This window comes from Haliaeetus albicilla, chromosome 5 (genome assembly GCF_947461875.1).
Source record: "Haliaeetus albicilla chromosome 5, bHalAlb1.1, whole genome shotgun sequence".
Classification (NCBI taxonomy): domain Eukaryota; kingdom Metazoa; phylum Chordata; class Aves; order Accipitriformes; family Accipitridae; genus Haliaeetus; species Haliaeetus albicilla.
In genome coordinates, this window is record NC_091487.1 from 43801967 (window position 1) to 43817151 (window position 15185).

A 15185-nucleotide genomic window follows, 5' to 3' on the forward strand; every position below is an offset into this window, starting at 1 on the left:
AGTTATTCCCAATGTCATAGGTTTGCTCCCTTCTCTCCACCACCTGTGTTTGGAGATGTTGGACTGGTATATGTATGATTGCTGAGAGCTGAAAGGGGGCTACTTTGGTGAGAAGGCTTTGCCAGCATTTAGTTGTGCTGGAGGATAAGGCCCAGGAGCCCAGAGAGCGGTATGTGCCCCAACCTTTCTGGATTCCTGGCAGGGGGTGAGTTTCATTCTCTGCTTCTGTGAGGGAACTGGGGTTGTTTAGTCTGGAGAAGAGGAGGCTCAGGGGAGACCTTATTGTTCTCTACAACTACCTGAAAGGAGGTTATAGCAAGGTGGGTACTGGTCTCTTCTATCAAATAACTAGTGATAAGACGAGAGGAAATGGCCTCAAGTTGCACCAGGGGAGGTTTAGATTGGATATTAGAAAAAATTTCTTTACTGAAAGGATTGTCAGGCATTGGAACAGGCTGCCCAGGGAAGTGGTGGAGTCACCATCCCTGGAGGTGTTCAAAAAAACGCGTAGACGTGGCAGTTCAGGACATGGTTTAGTGGGCATGGTGGTGTTGGGTTGATGGTTGGACTCGATCTTAAAGACCTTTTCCAACCTAAACAATTCTATGATTCTCACCCATGTTTTTCCCATACGGTGCAGTAGGTCTCTGTCTCTTGGGAAATAATGGTCTCTTGGGGACCTGAACTCCTGCATCTCTGGGAGAACAGTGTTGCCTTCATCCTCACTTCCAAGCAGTGAGGTCTCCCAGCAAGCCTGCTGTGTGGTGTCTAAAAGAACCAGAATTCTGCAATTACTCCTGCCAATGCTGGTGCCTGTGTTAAGGCTCTGATACTCAGCCCCTTGCAATCATTACTCACCTCTCACCCCATAGCCACTGCTGGGGTGATTTTTTGGTTTCAGAATAAAACCAGAGGCACATCTCCACCTCTTCCCTCATGGTGGGTTTGTCCTACAATGGGAAGGCTGTTGACTGACCAAGAGATCCTTGTTATAAGCGTGGGTGGGATGCCGCTAAAAGTGTGTGGAACTAGGCATAAATGTATCTTCTTGTCTCTTCGCTCCCACCTCTGCCTTTGTTAATGCACAGTTGTAAAAGAGATTTGAAGCTTGTGTCAGAGTCGCAGACAGCTCTCCCTGCAGCTGTCCATCCAGCTCTGCTGCTTTTCCAGGGTTACACTGTGGTTCTGGTTTTGACGGTTACAACAGTATATATGATTTGAGAGCCTCTTGTTGGATCCCGGCTCTGCTGTGCTGTCGTGGTACATTGGCAGTCAGAACTCTGAATCTCTTTCCTTTTCTGCAGTTATGTTCTCACCCTTTACCGTAAGGCTATCGTGTTCATATCCTGTGTTTGCTTGTGTCGTTTAGAGAAAGCAAGACAAAGAACAGCTGTTACATGAGCAGGCAGTCTCTGGGGTTAATGCTCAGGACTCCAAACTCTTTACCCCTTAGTGCTGTAGGATAGCACAAAACCTGGTTTTCCAGTGCTTTTTAGATAAGTATCTAACCCAGTTCCATCTGCTGACTCAGCTCCCTCTGAAGATCAGTTATGCTCAGCACAGATGGGAGGTGTTTTCTGTTGCTTGATTCAAGTGCAGAAATGCTTCTAGGCAACTTGGAAATGGCTGGGTAGATTTTATCAAGCTACCCCGCCAACTCTGCTTCCAGTATGGGAACAAGTGGAGAAAACTTCAGCCTAGACATCCCAGGGAGGGCCTCAACAGTGGGATTTAGCATGAGTGTGCCTTCACCTACCTGCACATGCAGTGTCTGCCCTCCCAGGGGAGCCTCGGGTGGTGGTGTGTCAGGCTGTCACTCCAGGCAGTGGGGGGACAGGACAAGTGGGAAGGAAGCAAAGGAAGAGAAACCTCGTATTAGGCACAATGCCGGTGGCAGGGACTCCCCCCCCACTTCCAGCATGCTCCGTGGGCATCTGTTTTTAAATTGAGTGGCTGAGGGATGATGTTGGAGGGTGAAGGGCCCTAGCATGTTGGAGATCGCTGCAGCTCACCGTCTCCCTCCCCCGCTTGGTGGGAAGCTTGGGTCTGCTCAGCTGGAGCCTACTTCACTCCCCAGCCTCACCCCAACCCTCTGACAGCCAGCGTAATGTTGACAGAGTGATATGGTGCTCAGGTAAAACAAATATACCTTCCTGGAGGAGCAGGAACCTGCAGGCTACAGCATCCGGGGTCCTCTGGCCAACTCCTCCCTCAGTCCTAGCACTGGGGAAAGAAAGGACTGCACACACCCCATGCTCCTCTAGGAGCTGGGCTCTTTCCTGAGCTCAGCTCTCACACTGGAATCCTTTGGCATTCATGTCTCCACTCTAGGACCTGCGTGCTCTCTCCCACTCTCTCTCGTCCATACCCTGTTGCTCTTGGTATTTCAATACACTGCTTTCAATGCCTTTCTGCCCACCCAGATGCTTTTCCAGGCGGGGGGGGGGACCCAGTCTGACTCTGCTGAGCTCTCTCCAGTTCATTTAAGTTACACAGTTCCGTCTGTGTAATATAGTCACTTGAAAGTATCTGTCTTTTCTTTCCTCTCCCTGAGCCAGAAGCCTCAATCTGCCAACAAATGGGATAATTTTTCAGCTGGTGTTTGGCAACCATCATTTTTCTCCCTGCCCAACCAATGCTTTGTTGTAGCAAATGGAAAAGTTAGTGATTTTACTTCTGAACAGGGGGATATGCCTCAAAGGAAACAGGTTCCCTGTAGCATCAGGAGCCCAGCTCTGCAGCAGCACTGGCCAGATTTACTGACTGTTACTGGAATGATTAGTAGAATGATTGTTTGTTGTTAACAGCCCATCTGTAGTGTTTAAACTTCATCGGGGAGCTGAATTTCACAGGCACTATCTGGCTGGAGGACAGCCTCATATGGTCCACAGAGGGGCTGTGAAATCCCAGAGGAAATTAAATACAACAGGGGGCCTTCCTGTTATGTTGATCCAACTGATCTTTTTTCTCTGATAGAAATCAGCAGCTGGGTTGATGTTCTCTGGGGCATCAGAGTGCCTATTGCTGCTGGCAGAGAACATGAGAAAGTGACTGTCACCAAGGACAGGTGCTGAAGACCACAGTTTTCTGCCACACTTGCATTTTGTCATCACAGGGATTTCTTGCCTTGTGCTCTGTTCAGCTCACTGTCACAGTGAGATGATGCTGGGAAGCCAAAGATAGGTACGCACAGAGGAAGGGGGAAATGTGAGAATATAGAAGAGTTTCATGAGTGTTTGTGGCATAGATAAACAGGCAGAGATGTACAGCACCATGGCCCTTTCTATCTTAATTCAAGGTGTTTTTATGAAACTGATGCAGGCAAGGGATAGGAACTGCTTTTTCCCATCCAAAAAGGGCTGTTGCTGAGGTTTGGCTCTCAGTGCAGAGGAAGGCTCTCAGATCCCTCTTGGAGTTGACACTAACATACTCTCTCCCTTTGTTTTTCCTCAGCATTTCTCAGAGAACCTGGATCACTTCTCCGACAACATGGAGGATTTCTCCAACGACCTCTTCAGCAGTTTCTTCGATGACCCAGTACTGGCTGAGAAGAACCCACTGCTGGACATGGACCTGGATCCACCCACTCCAGGCATCCAGGCAGAGCACAGCTACTCCCTCAGTGGAGACTCTGCTCCCCAGAGCCCCCTTGTGCCTGTCAAGACTGAAGATAATGCTAACGGTGAGCATGAGATGTGCACACTGCACAGCTTCGGGCACATCTGTTAGCAGAGGCTCTGGCTGGCTTCCATATATAAGGACAAACTGGCTATTCCTTGGGCCTGCGCATGGCTAATCCAGGCAAGAATTTGATCTGCCGTTGTCAAATACAGCCCACATTTTTTCCTTCAGTTTGTGCTCTGACAGTCACATTGCTCCTTTGCCGGGCTGTTATTTATGAGGATGATAATTGGTTGTGGTTTGGTGTGCTGCCAACTTCTGGCAAGCAATAGGCAATGTCACTTTAGGACCCTGCAAACCTGGGTGTGGATGCCCTAGATCCAGGTCTGTTTTGGCATCAAGCAGCAGAGGTTTGGCTTGAATATAGGAAGCATGAGTCTCTGGCTGCAACCAGTGCTGGTACATGTGGAAAGCTAAGTGGCTTCTTTACCAGCAGATCTTTTAGCAGGAGACAGAGAGGAACAGTCATTTCAAAACCTATTTTTAAAACAATTCATTTCAGGATAATTTATGATGGCTGGATATTTTTAGAGCTGTCCTTGCAGAGAGTCCTGTAATTTGCGGGACTGTGTGGGTGTCCCAACAGCTGATGGACACCAGGCTGCCTGAAAAAGCAGTGGCACAGGCTCAGTATACACAGAAGAAAGCCATTCCTTTGAGTGAGACCTGGGACAGAGGCTTCCCTCTCATGGCCAAGAATGATCCCAGCTCTCTGGTACAAATGCCAAGGCAGGAGGAGAGGAGCTGGCCTCCACTGCCTCTTTGGTCCCTGCAAAGGGCGCAGCCATCAGTGCCAAGTTCCTTAGGGGCCACTGAGAGAGGTGCTGGGAGAGAGGCTCATGGCAGGCCAAGCAAGCTCTGCCTCAGTATCAAAGCAGCTTTCCATTTACTTTTTTTTTTTCCTTAGCTTTAACCCCCATACAGTCTTGAAGGGCACTCAGCCCAAACAGGCAACCGGATGACTAACAAAAAACAAACCAGCATGAGTGCATAAACACATCTTTATTTTGCCCCTGCAAATGAATAGGAGGAGATGAGGCTTGGGAACGAGAGAAGCAAAAGCATGAGTCTGCAGAAAGCAGTGAAATGAAGTCTGCCTGCATGAAGCTACCTCAGGGACTCCTCTCTGAGTTGTTACCATTTCTGCTCCCCTCCTCTGTGTCTGGACATACCCCTGCTTCAGCTGCAGTGTCTCCAAGGCAAGACCATGACTCTCCTGAATGGAGTGTGACACTGATCCTTGGGCAGAGGCCAGCACAGGGTGTACAGTGCATAACCCAGGAGAGCTTGAGATGGACCTATGGACGTGACACTTGCTCTCTGAGAGTGCAGATCAGCTCTATACAGGCAGTAAGGCCTAGTATTAATGTGGCAGGTATAGGGGTATCTATGCACCCAGTCCTGCAGCGGGATAATTCAACCCATCTTTCCAGGGCTATCTTGGCTCATAACTGGATGTGAGTCATATTCTAGTGTAGCCCTGAGTCAGGTCCAGTATTTGCAATGCTGTGCAGTCCTTTTGGCACAACTCCATCCAGTCTCAGTCCTCTTAGACATTCACTTCAAATTAATTACCCAGGAATGGCTTTTCTTTAACATTAAGCAAGCTCTGCTTGGTCTGCAGAGCTCCTCAGGAATGCCCAGGCTCTGTCTAGGCTTGGAGCTGTCTGAGGCTTGCTATTTATCAGCTTTATTCCAGCTTTTCTGCAGATCTCCAAACCACTTCCAAATCCTGCCCCTTCCCACATGGTTCCCACTAACATGGGTCAGCTAGGGCAAGCCACTGGGTGCATTGTGACCCTGCTTATCAGTGGAATCTGCTTTCCAGATGGTTTGCGCATATGGACCGGCTGCTTCAGTTCTCAGTACCAGCCCTCAGTTCTGCAGGGCGTGATTTGATGCCAGGAGCAGGGAGAGCCAGGACTGTGCAGAACAGCGGGTGCTGGACCAGCCTCGGACTAGTGCCCACACTCCTGTACAGATCCTGCTTCCTCACTGCTCTTTGCCTCACTTCCTCAGCCCAGGGCAGCTATGAATATCTCTCAGCCATACTTCTTCCCACTATGTACAGAGTCTCTAGAGCAGAGGATGAGCTTCCTGGCATGCCTCACCCACCAACATACAGTGAACTCTGCACTGGTTACAGACTGGCCATACCTCTGAAACATTCTCTCAGGCAGTAGGACATAGATGTGTCCACACAAAATGCCTCCTCCTCAGTCCCTCATTGACCCTCTGATGGCTTATGTGTTTCTGATTCTGTAACCCAATCGCTCCCCAGATAAATCTCCAAGGGTGGGAAAGAGAGCAGGGTCAGAATGTAGACAGGAAGTGGGAGAACAGCACATACATTTGAGTGTCTGCTCCTTGGACTGTCTGGACTGACAGCACTGGGGGCTGCTCTCTCCCTGAGTCAAGTCTGAACAGGGAGAGCCCTTGGTGGTCTGCTCGCCCTTGTCTGGTAACTTCCTTCAGCAGCAGCCTTCCCAGACAGAGGATGCCCCACGCCTCTGAGAAAAAGCGAAATGTAGTGTTTTGCAACAGAAAGGGAGGACAAGGAAGATGAAGCTTAACATCACAGTAAGGGAACTTCAGATTAGCCAGTAGGCAAAACCTTCCCATAGTGGGCATAGTGAAACCATAGAAGAGATTTAATGGGGAAGCTGTGGGCTCTTCGTCACTTTTCAGAGGGGTAAAGTCAAGTCAGACAACCATCTGTCAGGACTGACACAGGTTTAGTTGAACTTGCCTAGAGCAGTGTGACAGACTGGAAGAATCCGCAAGGTCCCTTATCTCTGTGGCAGGCTGTAATCAGGCAGAAGAAGTCAGTCCAAGTTTTCTGGCTGCAAACACTTGTGGCTATGTAATGCCTTGCCTCCTTCCATCAGAAAGGTCTTGTCTGCATATCAGGGGTAACTGGTATGGGGACTTCACCAAACCCAGAGCTGGTAGTGTCCTTGGTGGCACAGAGAAAATGCAATTCAGTCTTTGCCTGCTCAGCAGCCTCTCTGTTGTCATGGCTGTGCAGTGCACCCCTGCCTGAGACGCTGCCTGATGACGTTGGCCCTGCTGCATTGTGGGAAGCTCTAGGAAGCGATCCAGCAGCACTGAGAGCAGTGCACACAGCTGATACGCGCGCACACACACACACACAGAGCAGCCACAGGAACTCGTGTCTGTGCTTGAAGATGTCCAGTCACACAGGGAGCTGGGAGGAATGAGCCTCTCCTGGGGAGACCTATCTAGGCAGGAAAATAAGGGGTGCTAGACCAAAGACAGGAAGAGAATGTATTCCACTGGCAAGGGCAACACTGTGTTAACTGATATAATTCTTGCCCAAGCTTTAACACCACTGTGTCCAAGCAAAAGCCAGAGGCAGGATCCTGCCCTGTCCTATCCTGAGGGCAACAGAGACCAAGTTGGGCAAAGACAATGTTAAGCTACCTTTAAGCTTAGTTCAGATGGCAGCTCCCACATGAACAGCTGCTTGCTTGTGCTATTCTTTATGCAGGCTTTTCTGGAACTGAGAAGGACTTTTCTTGCCCTCTCCTCTTGCCAGGACATCTTCTAGACTGAGACCTGCACTGCAGAGCTGCTTTGAGCAGCAGACAGCTGGGCAACATCCCTGGGTCTGTGAGTGCTGTATGCAGAGAGCAGTGCAGAAGGGTCAGGGAGCGAGCCTGACTGTGGCCTCATGTTGAGCCAACTGGGGCACTATCTGGTGACACACTTAGCAACAGTCTGTCCTGTGTCAAGCTAAATGCATTTCTGTTTGTCAGATAAAAAGGGGAAGGGAAGGGATGAGGATTAAGGAGGAAGATGCAGGCTCCAGGCCAGCTAGGAGTTGCTTTTTGGCAGGCTGAAGTGTTTGAACAGCAATGAGGGGACCAAAACTTCAGAGCAGAGCCCAGGCAGCTCTCCTGCCTAGCGTGTTGTTTTTCCATCTGAGCTGCAGCTTATCCACCACTGCCTGAATCCCACCTCCCAGGATCTCTACTTCCAGTGACAAGCCAGGCTCACACCACAGATGTGCACGGGACAGAGCAAGCAGGGGACAAGGGGAGCGTGCCCACACAGATTCATTCAGTTCTCTTCAGACACTTCCTTTCCCTCGCTGCTGTTTCTGTCCCAGCAAGCAATGGCAGTGGGGCATGGCTGTAGGCAGCAGTCCCCCTGAGCAGCGCAGGGTGGAGGAAGGAGCCTTGGAGGTGAGACTGAGGGGAGCAGCCATGGGAGCAGCCTCATAAGCAGGTGCCACATTGGACTTCCTTCCACAAAAATGGACCTTCCTCCTCTCCTGTCATGCAACAAAGCTCTGGTACTTGGCACAACATCGGCAGGAGGCCAGAGCAGCGCTGTCAGCCTTTCACTGTCATCGTGCTTTCCCTCTCGCCAGCTCTCTAGCACAGAGATGGTGCTATTCTTGGTAACACACCTGGCAGCTCTGTGATGCTGGCCATGCTGCCTAAGGAGCAACAGCGCAGCATCCTCCTCTCACTGAGCTCTAAATATAAATAAGCTCCAGAGGACCAGACCGAGACACCACTGGGGGAAGAAACCCTGCAGCTGTCCTCCAGCGCTTGAGCTGCACAGTCAGAGCAGAGCAGAGACACAATCCCTGTAACTCTGTCCCGTCTGCTCCCCGCACGCTGGGGGTTCATTCCCTTTTGTACTCTGTGTTGTGGGCCTGCACATGCTTGTGTGGTGACAGTGCTAAACTTGGAAAGGCAGCCTCCCCAAATGGGGGGAAGCTGTCTGCATGGCTTTTTTTTTTTTTTTTCTTGTCCTGTTCTTGCTGGAGTTTGACTCTCACGTTGTGCATGTTTCAGAGCTGGAGAATGGAGTGTGGTCGCTGGGGCCCAAGCTCTGCTCCATCATGGTGAAACAGGAACAGAACCTGGCTCTAGACCTGCCTGAGTCCCAGCTAGCTGCCAGCTCCATACCAGTGCTGAACCTCAACCCTCTGCAGAGACTGCCAGTCCCCGAGGAGGTGAGCCCATCTAAGATCCATCGGGAACCTGGGCTCTCACACAGTGGCACCCCTGGTGATGCAGACCCAGCCATGTGACTGCAGGGTCCTGCTAGGTGGTTTAGCCGCTGGACAGTCAGGAGAAGGTGATACAAAGCCCAGATACTACATTATTTGTCATTCTCCTCTTGAAATGGCAGTCAGAGGAGCAGCACTCCTGATCTAGCTAGAACTGTGCTTGATCCCTGCAGTGAAGCTACAAGACAGCTTATCCTTCCAGAGAAAATGGTGGAAGGAGGGTTTTCTCCAGCACAGGAGACTTTACAATCTCGGTTATATACAAGCATGTTTCCTTGTCAAAAAAGCCAAAGGCTTTTAAGCTTGCACATGCTGGAGGCCTGTACCATCCAATCTGCCAGTATTTCTATAGCCACTCTTGGCTTATCTTCATTTTTCAGCAAACAGTGTCAATTAATGTGATGCCAGTGACGCCACTATTCCTGAGTATAGACCCCTGCTCTGCCACTGTCTTTTTCATGGCCTTGGGCTTATCATATGGCCTCTCACTTTTCTCAGCTGCTCAGTGGAAATGGAGGTCCCACTCCAGGTCCTGCTTGCTTTTTTCTATGAAGCAGCAGGAATTACTATTTCTAATAAACAAGGGGCCAAGTTCTTAAGAAGTCTGTCTGAAGGAGGCTCACTTATGCCACTGGTACATGCGTATAAGTTGGGGGCTCATTTTGGCTGGCCTTGAGTCCAGCTGTGTTGGATGGGAAGGTCCAACCAGTCTCACACAGACCTTGGCTATCTTGTAGCAGCTCAGTAGATAACAGTAGAGCATCTCTGGGGTTTACTTCCTTTTTTCACTCATGCTGAGCATCTTCCCATTTAAACAACCATCCAAAACAAATGGGTACTTCCAGCCAAAACTGTGCACAAACTTCCTTCGTTATTTACACAGCTTGAACTTGCTGTGCCCTCGAAGCTCTGCTGTGTGTGCTCAGCAGCCGTACTGTGGTGCTCTCTCAGCTGTGTTTACAGTCTGGAGGAGTTTGCAATGTGTCTGTTTAGTGTAAAAACTCCCCCAGCCTATGGTGGGTTGGGGGCTGGTGAGCCAGGGAGCTGAGGGGCAGCATAGCCCAGATGGGAATAAATCTACTCTTTATTTAACTCTCAGTCCCCTCTGATTGGAAACAGCTGTCCAGCAGCCCTGGTGAAAATCATGTGAGCAAGACAGGGGGTTTGTTCTGTTTCTGTTTCTGTACAACCTCTATACTCCCATTTCTAATGAAGGCAGATCAAAGAGGGACTTCCCATGGTAATGCATAGGTTGGTTTAAATTGCACTGCCTGGGTCTAGCAAGGGAAGAATTGCCAAGGATAAAAGTCATCTCCCTTTTGGAGGTACTCAGTGCACTGCTTGGCAGCATATCCATCTGCCACTGCCTCCTCCTCTGCAAACATGTGTTTGCACTCTGTGTGCCCAGTGGCAGAGACTTCAGGGGGCTTATGTTTGGACTCTTGGTTTCTGCTATGTGTGGTAAGAGGCTGCTTTGGGGCAGAGCTGTAAGACGGGGCAGGGCAGAGAGCAGGGGAGCAGCGGCTGTGAACAGAACTGGTAGGAGCCCTCTGGGCAGGGGAGATGGCAGCACCCAAGAGCTCTTTCTGCTTCTCTTCCACAGACTCCCATAGAAATGACTCCAGCACCTGTGATCAAAGCTGAACCCAAAGAGGTGAACCAGTTTCTAAATGTACCTGCAGGTAAGAAGATAGAATTTGCTGGTCAACTTATATCCCTCTATGCTACTCAGGTATAGATCATTACTATACAGGGAGGAAAGACAGCACCTGAGAGCAGAGCCATGCGCATACAAGGTAGCACTGGGGCACAGACCCATAGAGGAGTGAGCACTGCACTGTTCCAACTCAGTTCAGTGTCTGGTCCAGCAGCCAGGCACAGAATTGTTCAGACAGGGACTCCCAGGCAAAACAGGCTACTTCAGAGTTGGAAATATGCAAGAGTGCCTTTAAAATCCTCAGAGAGACTGTAGTGTTATCCAAAAACAACCATCTGAAAGTCAGGAAATTCAGGATCCAGTTTAATTTGAAAGAAAACCAAGCATCTGAAAATCTGCCGATGCACAAATGAAAGCACTATAGGAACTCCCACTGCCACAGAAAGACATTCCTTAGGCATATTCCCACCTCCATTAGGGCCCCCAGGGCTCTCCAGTACAAAGTGGGGACAGTTTTCAAGTGTTTGGGAACCAACTGAGTGACCGGAGCCCCTTTGGATCAAGTGTGCTGGCAAGTGTGCGAGCCCCGTGGTGCTTTTGGAAGAGCTCTTCTCTTCTAGAGCTTCCTGTACTTGTGAACAGGCTATGGAGCAAAATATTACAGGCTTTGTACTCCATTTTGGTTGACACCGGAGTACCTTATTGCTTTGTAAATACCTTCAGTGTCTTGGCAAAGCCCCTGCCAGCTCTCTGGCTCCTGCAGTTCCTAGTTTAGCACATTTGAGGTCAGCCTCACCTCTGTCTTCGGCAGTGCTCAGTCCAGCCTTGTTCTCAGACCCACCCTGTTTTGTGAGACTCATCGCCGGCTCCTTTCAGTCCTGTGTTATGGCAGTGCCTTTTCCTGTTGCTACTCAAGGCCCCATTTCTGTACGAACAGGCTGACATGACAGCCATTGACTTGATCTCCTTATTTTGCAGTAGATGACCTGGTACAGATGCCTCCAACTCCACCCAGCAGCCACGGCAGTGACAGCGATGGATCTCAAAGCCCCCGGTCCCTGCCTCCTTCCAGCCCAGCCCGACCTGCTGCTCGCTCCTCTACTGCCATCTCCTCCTCACCTCTCCTCACAGCACCACACGTAAGGAGGCAGAAGGATGTCACTGGGACACAGGGCTCCTTGGTGCTCAGAGGGGGTTGGAGGCTTTATGAGGCTCATGTGGAGGATCCTGCCCTTGTTAAGGTCTCCCAGCTGAAATGCGCTGGCAGGGCAATGTGATGTCTTAGCACAGGGATGTGGGGACAGGATGGTGCTCACAGGAGTGAGGAGAAGTGCAATGAGTCTTGCACAATGTCTACCAGCAGCTACCTTGTTTAGTAAGTGCTGTCTTTCACCTCGTACTTTGGCAAGTGGCCTATGCACTGGAGGACTTTCTGAGGAGGTTAATGGAAGAGAAGGGAATAACTGAGAATTCCCATAACCAGACTGTGTTTTAACCATCACCCATAAATTCTTTGGCGGGGTCACGTAGTGCAAGTGTGTAGCCAGCCTCGCCATGAAGGAGCAGATGCCCTGCCAAGTAAAAGAGGAAGACAGCTGCTGAGCTGTGCCCCCAGGATCAGATTGAGAGCAGGAAAGAGCACTGCCCTGCATCTATTTGTACTGAGCCCCTAGTTGCTCTGCAGGGCTTTAAGGAGGATCACTGGGATAGAACTCCTTGCTGACGCTGACGGCTGCTCTCTGTGTGTTTCAGAAGTTGCAAGGGACCTCTGGCCCACTGCTCTTGACTGAAGAGGAGAAACGCACCTTGATTGCCGAGGGCTACCCCATTCCTACCAAGCTGCCCCTCACCAAAGCAGAGGAGAAAGCACTGAAGAGGGTCAGGAGGAAAATCAAGAACAAGGTGACTGCAAAAAACGTAACCATGCAGTTCCCATGATTCCAGAGCATCCTCAGCTGACCAGTGCTATAGTTACCCTCACCTCCTCAGCTGCAGTGCAGCTCAGAAAAGGTGGGATCCTGCCTTTGGTACACTGGCACAAGCTGCCCAGCCCACAGAAATGGTACCATGGGGCATCTCTGCATGCATGCTGTGCATGCAGCCATGTCTGGGAAGTGTGGCTTCCAGCCCAGCTCCTGGGAGTGTGTGGCCTGGGATGGGGCCCACAAGCTAAGGCATCATGGATCAGACAAACCAGCCTGGTCAGGCCTTGCTGTGGGGGCAGGGAAACAAGAGCCATTGTGTGGTGCAGGACGGGTGATGCACAGAGCTCATTAGCCAGGCAGAGGCTGTGAGACTTTAGACTGTGATTAGAAAGCATCCCATGGGAGAAATGGTGAGACCCTGAATTAGTCACCCAGTGACTCAGAAGTGGTCTGGGGCAGAATCTGCCTGGATGGCCACAGCACGTACCCATGTGAGTCAGAGGAGTTCAAAGCAACCCTAAAGATGCTCTCAGCAGCAAGGGGGTCAGGCATACTGCAACAAATGGTTGTGGCCTACAGGCCAAAGAACGCTGCATACCTACAGCATCCATCCCTCCCAGTTTTGGCCAGGAGACCAGTAGGAATGGCAGACTGGAAGGCGACTTCCCCATTTACCTTTAGGGTGCTGTGTGTGCAGGGAACAGACAAGATGAGGGAGCCACAAAGAAATGTCTAGAGGCTTATGATACTGACTCCTCTCTGATGGCTGCTCCCCTCACAGATCTCTGCTCAGGAGAGTCGCAGGAAGAAGAAAGAATATGTGGAGTGTCTAGAGAAAAAGTAAGTTTCTTCTTCTCAGTCTTACCTTTGAAAAAGGAGCCCTGTCCATGCACAGTCCCCCTTTCTAGTGCTTTTGTCTCTGGATTGCTCAAAGAGTATGATTCCTTGCAAGGCTGGCTGCACAGAAGTTTGGTTTGGGATCCTGCCCCTACTCCCCTCCCTCCTAGAAATCCTCTTGCAGGATAAAGATTGCTCTAGAAACCTTGTGTTTCCAACTGCTTAGTTTGGCTGGTCCCCTGCAGAACACAGGCCATTTTGGCTGCCAACAAGGTGGGATTTTGGGTAAGAGTCATGTTTCCCCACTAGAAGTTGCTTATATTTTGTCTATCCTGTAAGCAGCAGGCCCTCTAAGAGCACTGACCATGGCTTTTCCCCCTCTCTTCCCGTGAGGGTGGACACACAAGTACTTGATAGCAAGAAAAACCTTGCACTACAGTTATTCCCCACACTCCCTCCCCTTCCACTGTTCCCTGCATGAGCTTGTTTTTCTTCTTGCAACCCTGAGGTCCTGCATGTATAGCAGGCATAGGCCTAAGGTGACATCACATGACACTGACAGGGTAGAAAACTCTTGAGGGCCTGATCCTGTGATCCCTTCTGTACTAGCAGCCCCTGATGGGCATTCCCAGGCAAAGAAGAATGCCAGGATCCAGGTGCAAATTCGCATTTCTGTTTAAATACCATCTTCTTTCCTGTTATTAACACCACCTGAGATCAGCAAAATGCAAAAAAACAACCCCCAAACCCAACTCTAATTAACTCTTCTCCCTGATGCTATTTGTTTATCCTCTGTAAGTGTGCAGAAATGCTGAATAGAAACAGATGACTCAAGGCACCTTCAAGTTCTCATGCCCTTCCATAAGCAGCACCTCAGCGTGCATGTGTGTCTCCAAGCATCAGAGCACATCACCTCCAGCTAGTATCCCACATTGACACCCAGATCCTTCAAGCTGGGCCTGGGGAGTTGGCTGGCCTCGCTCAAGTGGCAGGTCCAGGGCTTTCTGTGCTTGGGCCTCTTCCCCAGACGTGGCTATGGTGCCTGTATGTACTCAGCGGTTTGTTACGCTAGCGCATTGCTGTGACAGATGGCTTTCAAACAATGCCAGGTTTAAATGTGAACCAAAAGCAGTATTCAGTGAATTTTTTTAATGGAACAAGTCTTTGGTCAACTTGGCTTCCTGTAACAGCTGGTTTGTCAAAACCTGTACTTGGGCCCTTCACCATTCAGTTTGACACCTTTGCTGCAAGCCCAGTTTTTACACGGAACGCCTGATTCGGAGGCCGTGCTGGAAACCTCCAGCAGGATCAGGCTGTGTCCCTGGCCTGCCTTCCTCCGGGCCTGGAGACATTCCCCTTCCCTCGTCCCAACTGCAGCCTAACCACTTTCCCTTCCGAAGCGGTGGGAGGGAGCCTGCAGGTTCTCTGCTGCCCTCAAGTGCCTGCAGTCGGAGCTGTCCCAGCATTTGCACAGAACTGCCTGGTTTTCAGTATGCAAGGCGCCCACCCAGGGCAGGTTCTCAGTCTGAGTGGGAGAGGTTTGACTTTGTCCCCCTGTTCCTTTCCCATGCTCCTAAGGGGCGTTTGGAAGCGATGGAAATGCCTGCATAACTCTGGGGCTGTCCTGACTTAACCTGCCTGTAACCAGGTGCCACTGGCTCTCCCAGCCTTTGGGAAAGCCTGAACTGGGAACTGTCACACGTAACTGTCCACCTGCAATCTCATCTCTGGTCTGTCGGGGCTGGCTGCAACCAGGCGGGCCAGGAACATCTAGCTCCAGGACCATATCTGCAAGTGACGGATGAGGCCACTGAGCCCCCACACCCCAAGAGAGGCAAGGACTAAATTTTCTTTGTCTGGCCTTTGTAACTAACTGGCTATGGGTTTTATTCCCGCAGGGTAGAGACATACACAACGGAAAACAATGAACTCTGGAAAAAAGTGGAGACCTTAGAAAATGCAAACAGGTAGGAAGGGCTAGACCTGACCCTCTGTGGGTAGAGCAGGGTGGGCAGGAAGGGAAGCCAGGGGAGCACTG

General features: G+C 50.5%; 1 protein-coding gene across 3 annotated transcripts in view; it reads left to right on the forward strand.

The window, feature by feature from the left end:
- The window catches only part of CREB3L1 (cAMP responsive element binding protein 3 like 1), a 46975-nt gene that overhangs the window by 21717 nt on the left and 10073 nt on the right, over window positions 1-15185 (forward strand). For 2 of the 3 annotated variants that reach the window (XM_069784499.1, XM_069784497.1), the window contains exons 2-8: window positions 3454-3682; window positions 8511-8671; window positions 10332-10410; window positions 11364-11524; window positions 12138-12287; window positions 13092-13150; window positions 15046-15114. In XM_069784499.1, the coding sequence (XP_069640600.1) occupies window positions 3454-3682; window positions 8511-8671; window positions 10332-10410; window positions 11364-11524; window positions 12138-12287; window positions 13092-13150; window positions 15046-15114 (908 nt within the window). The remainder of the gene's footprint in view (window positions 1-3453; window positions 3683-8510; window positions 8672-10331; window positions 10411-11363; window positions 11525-12137; window positions 12288-13091; window positions 13151-15045; window positions 15115-15185) is intronic. The other variant, XM_069784498.1, reaches the window with a different exon arrangement.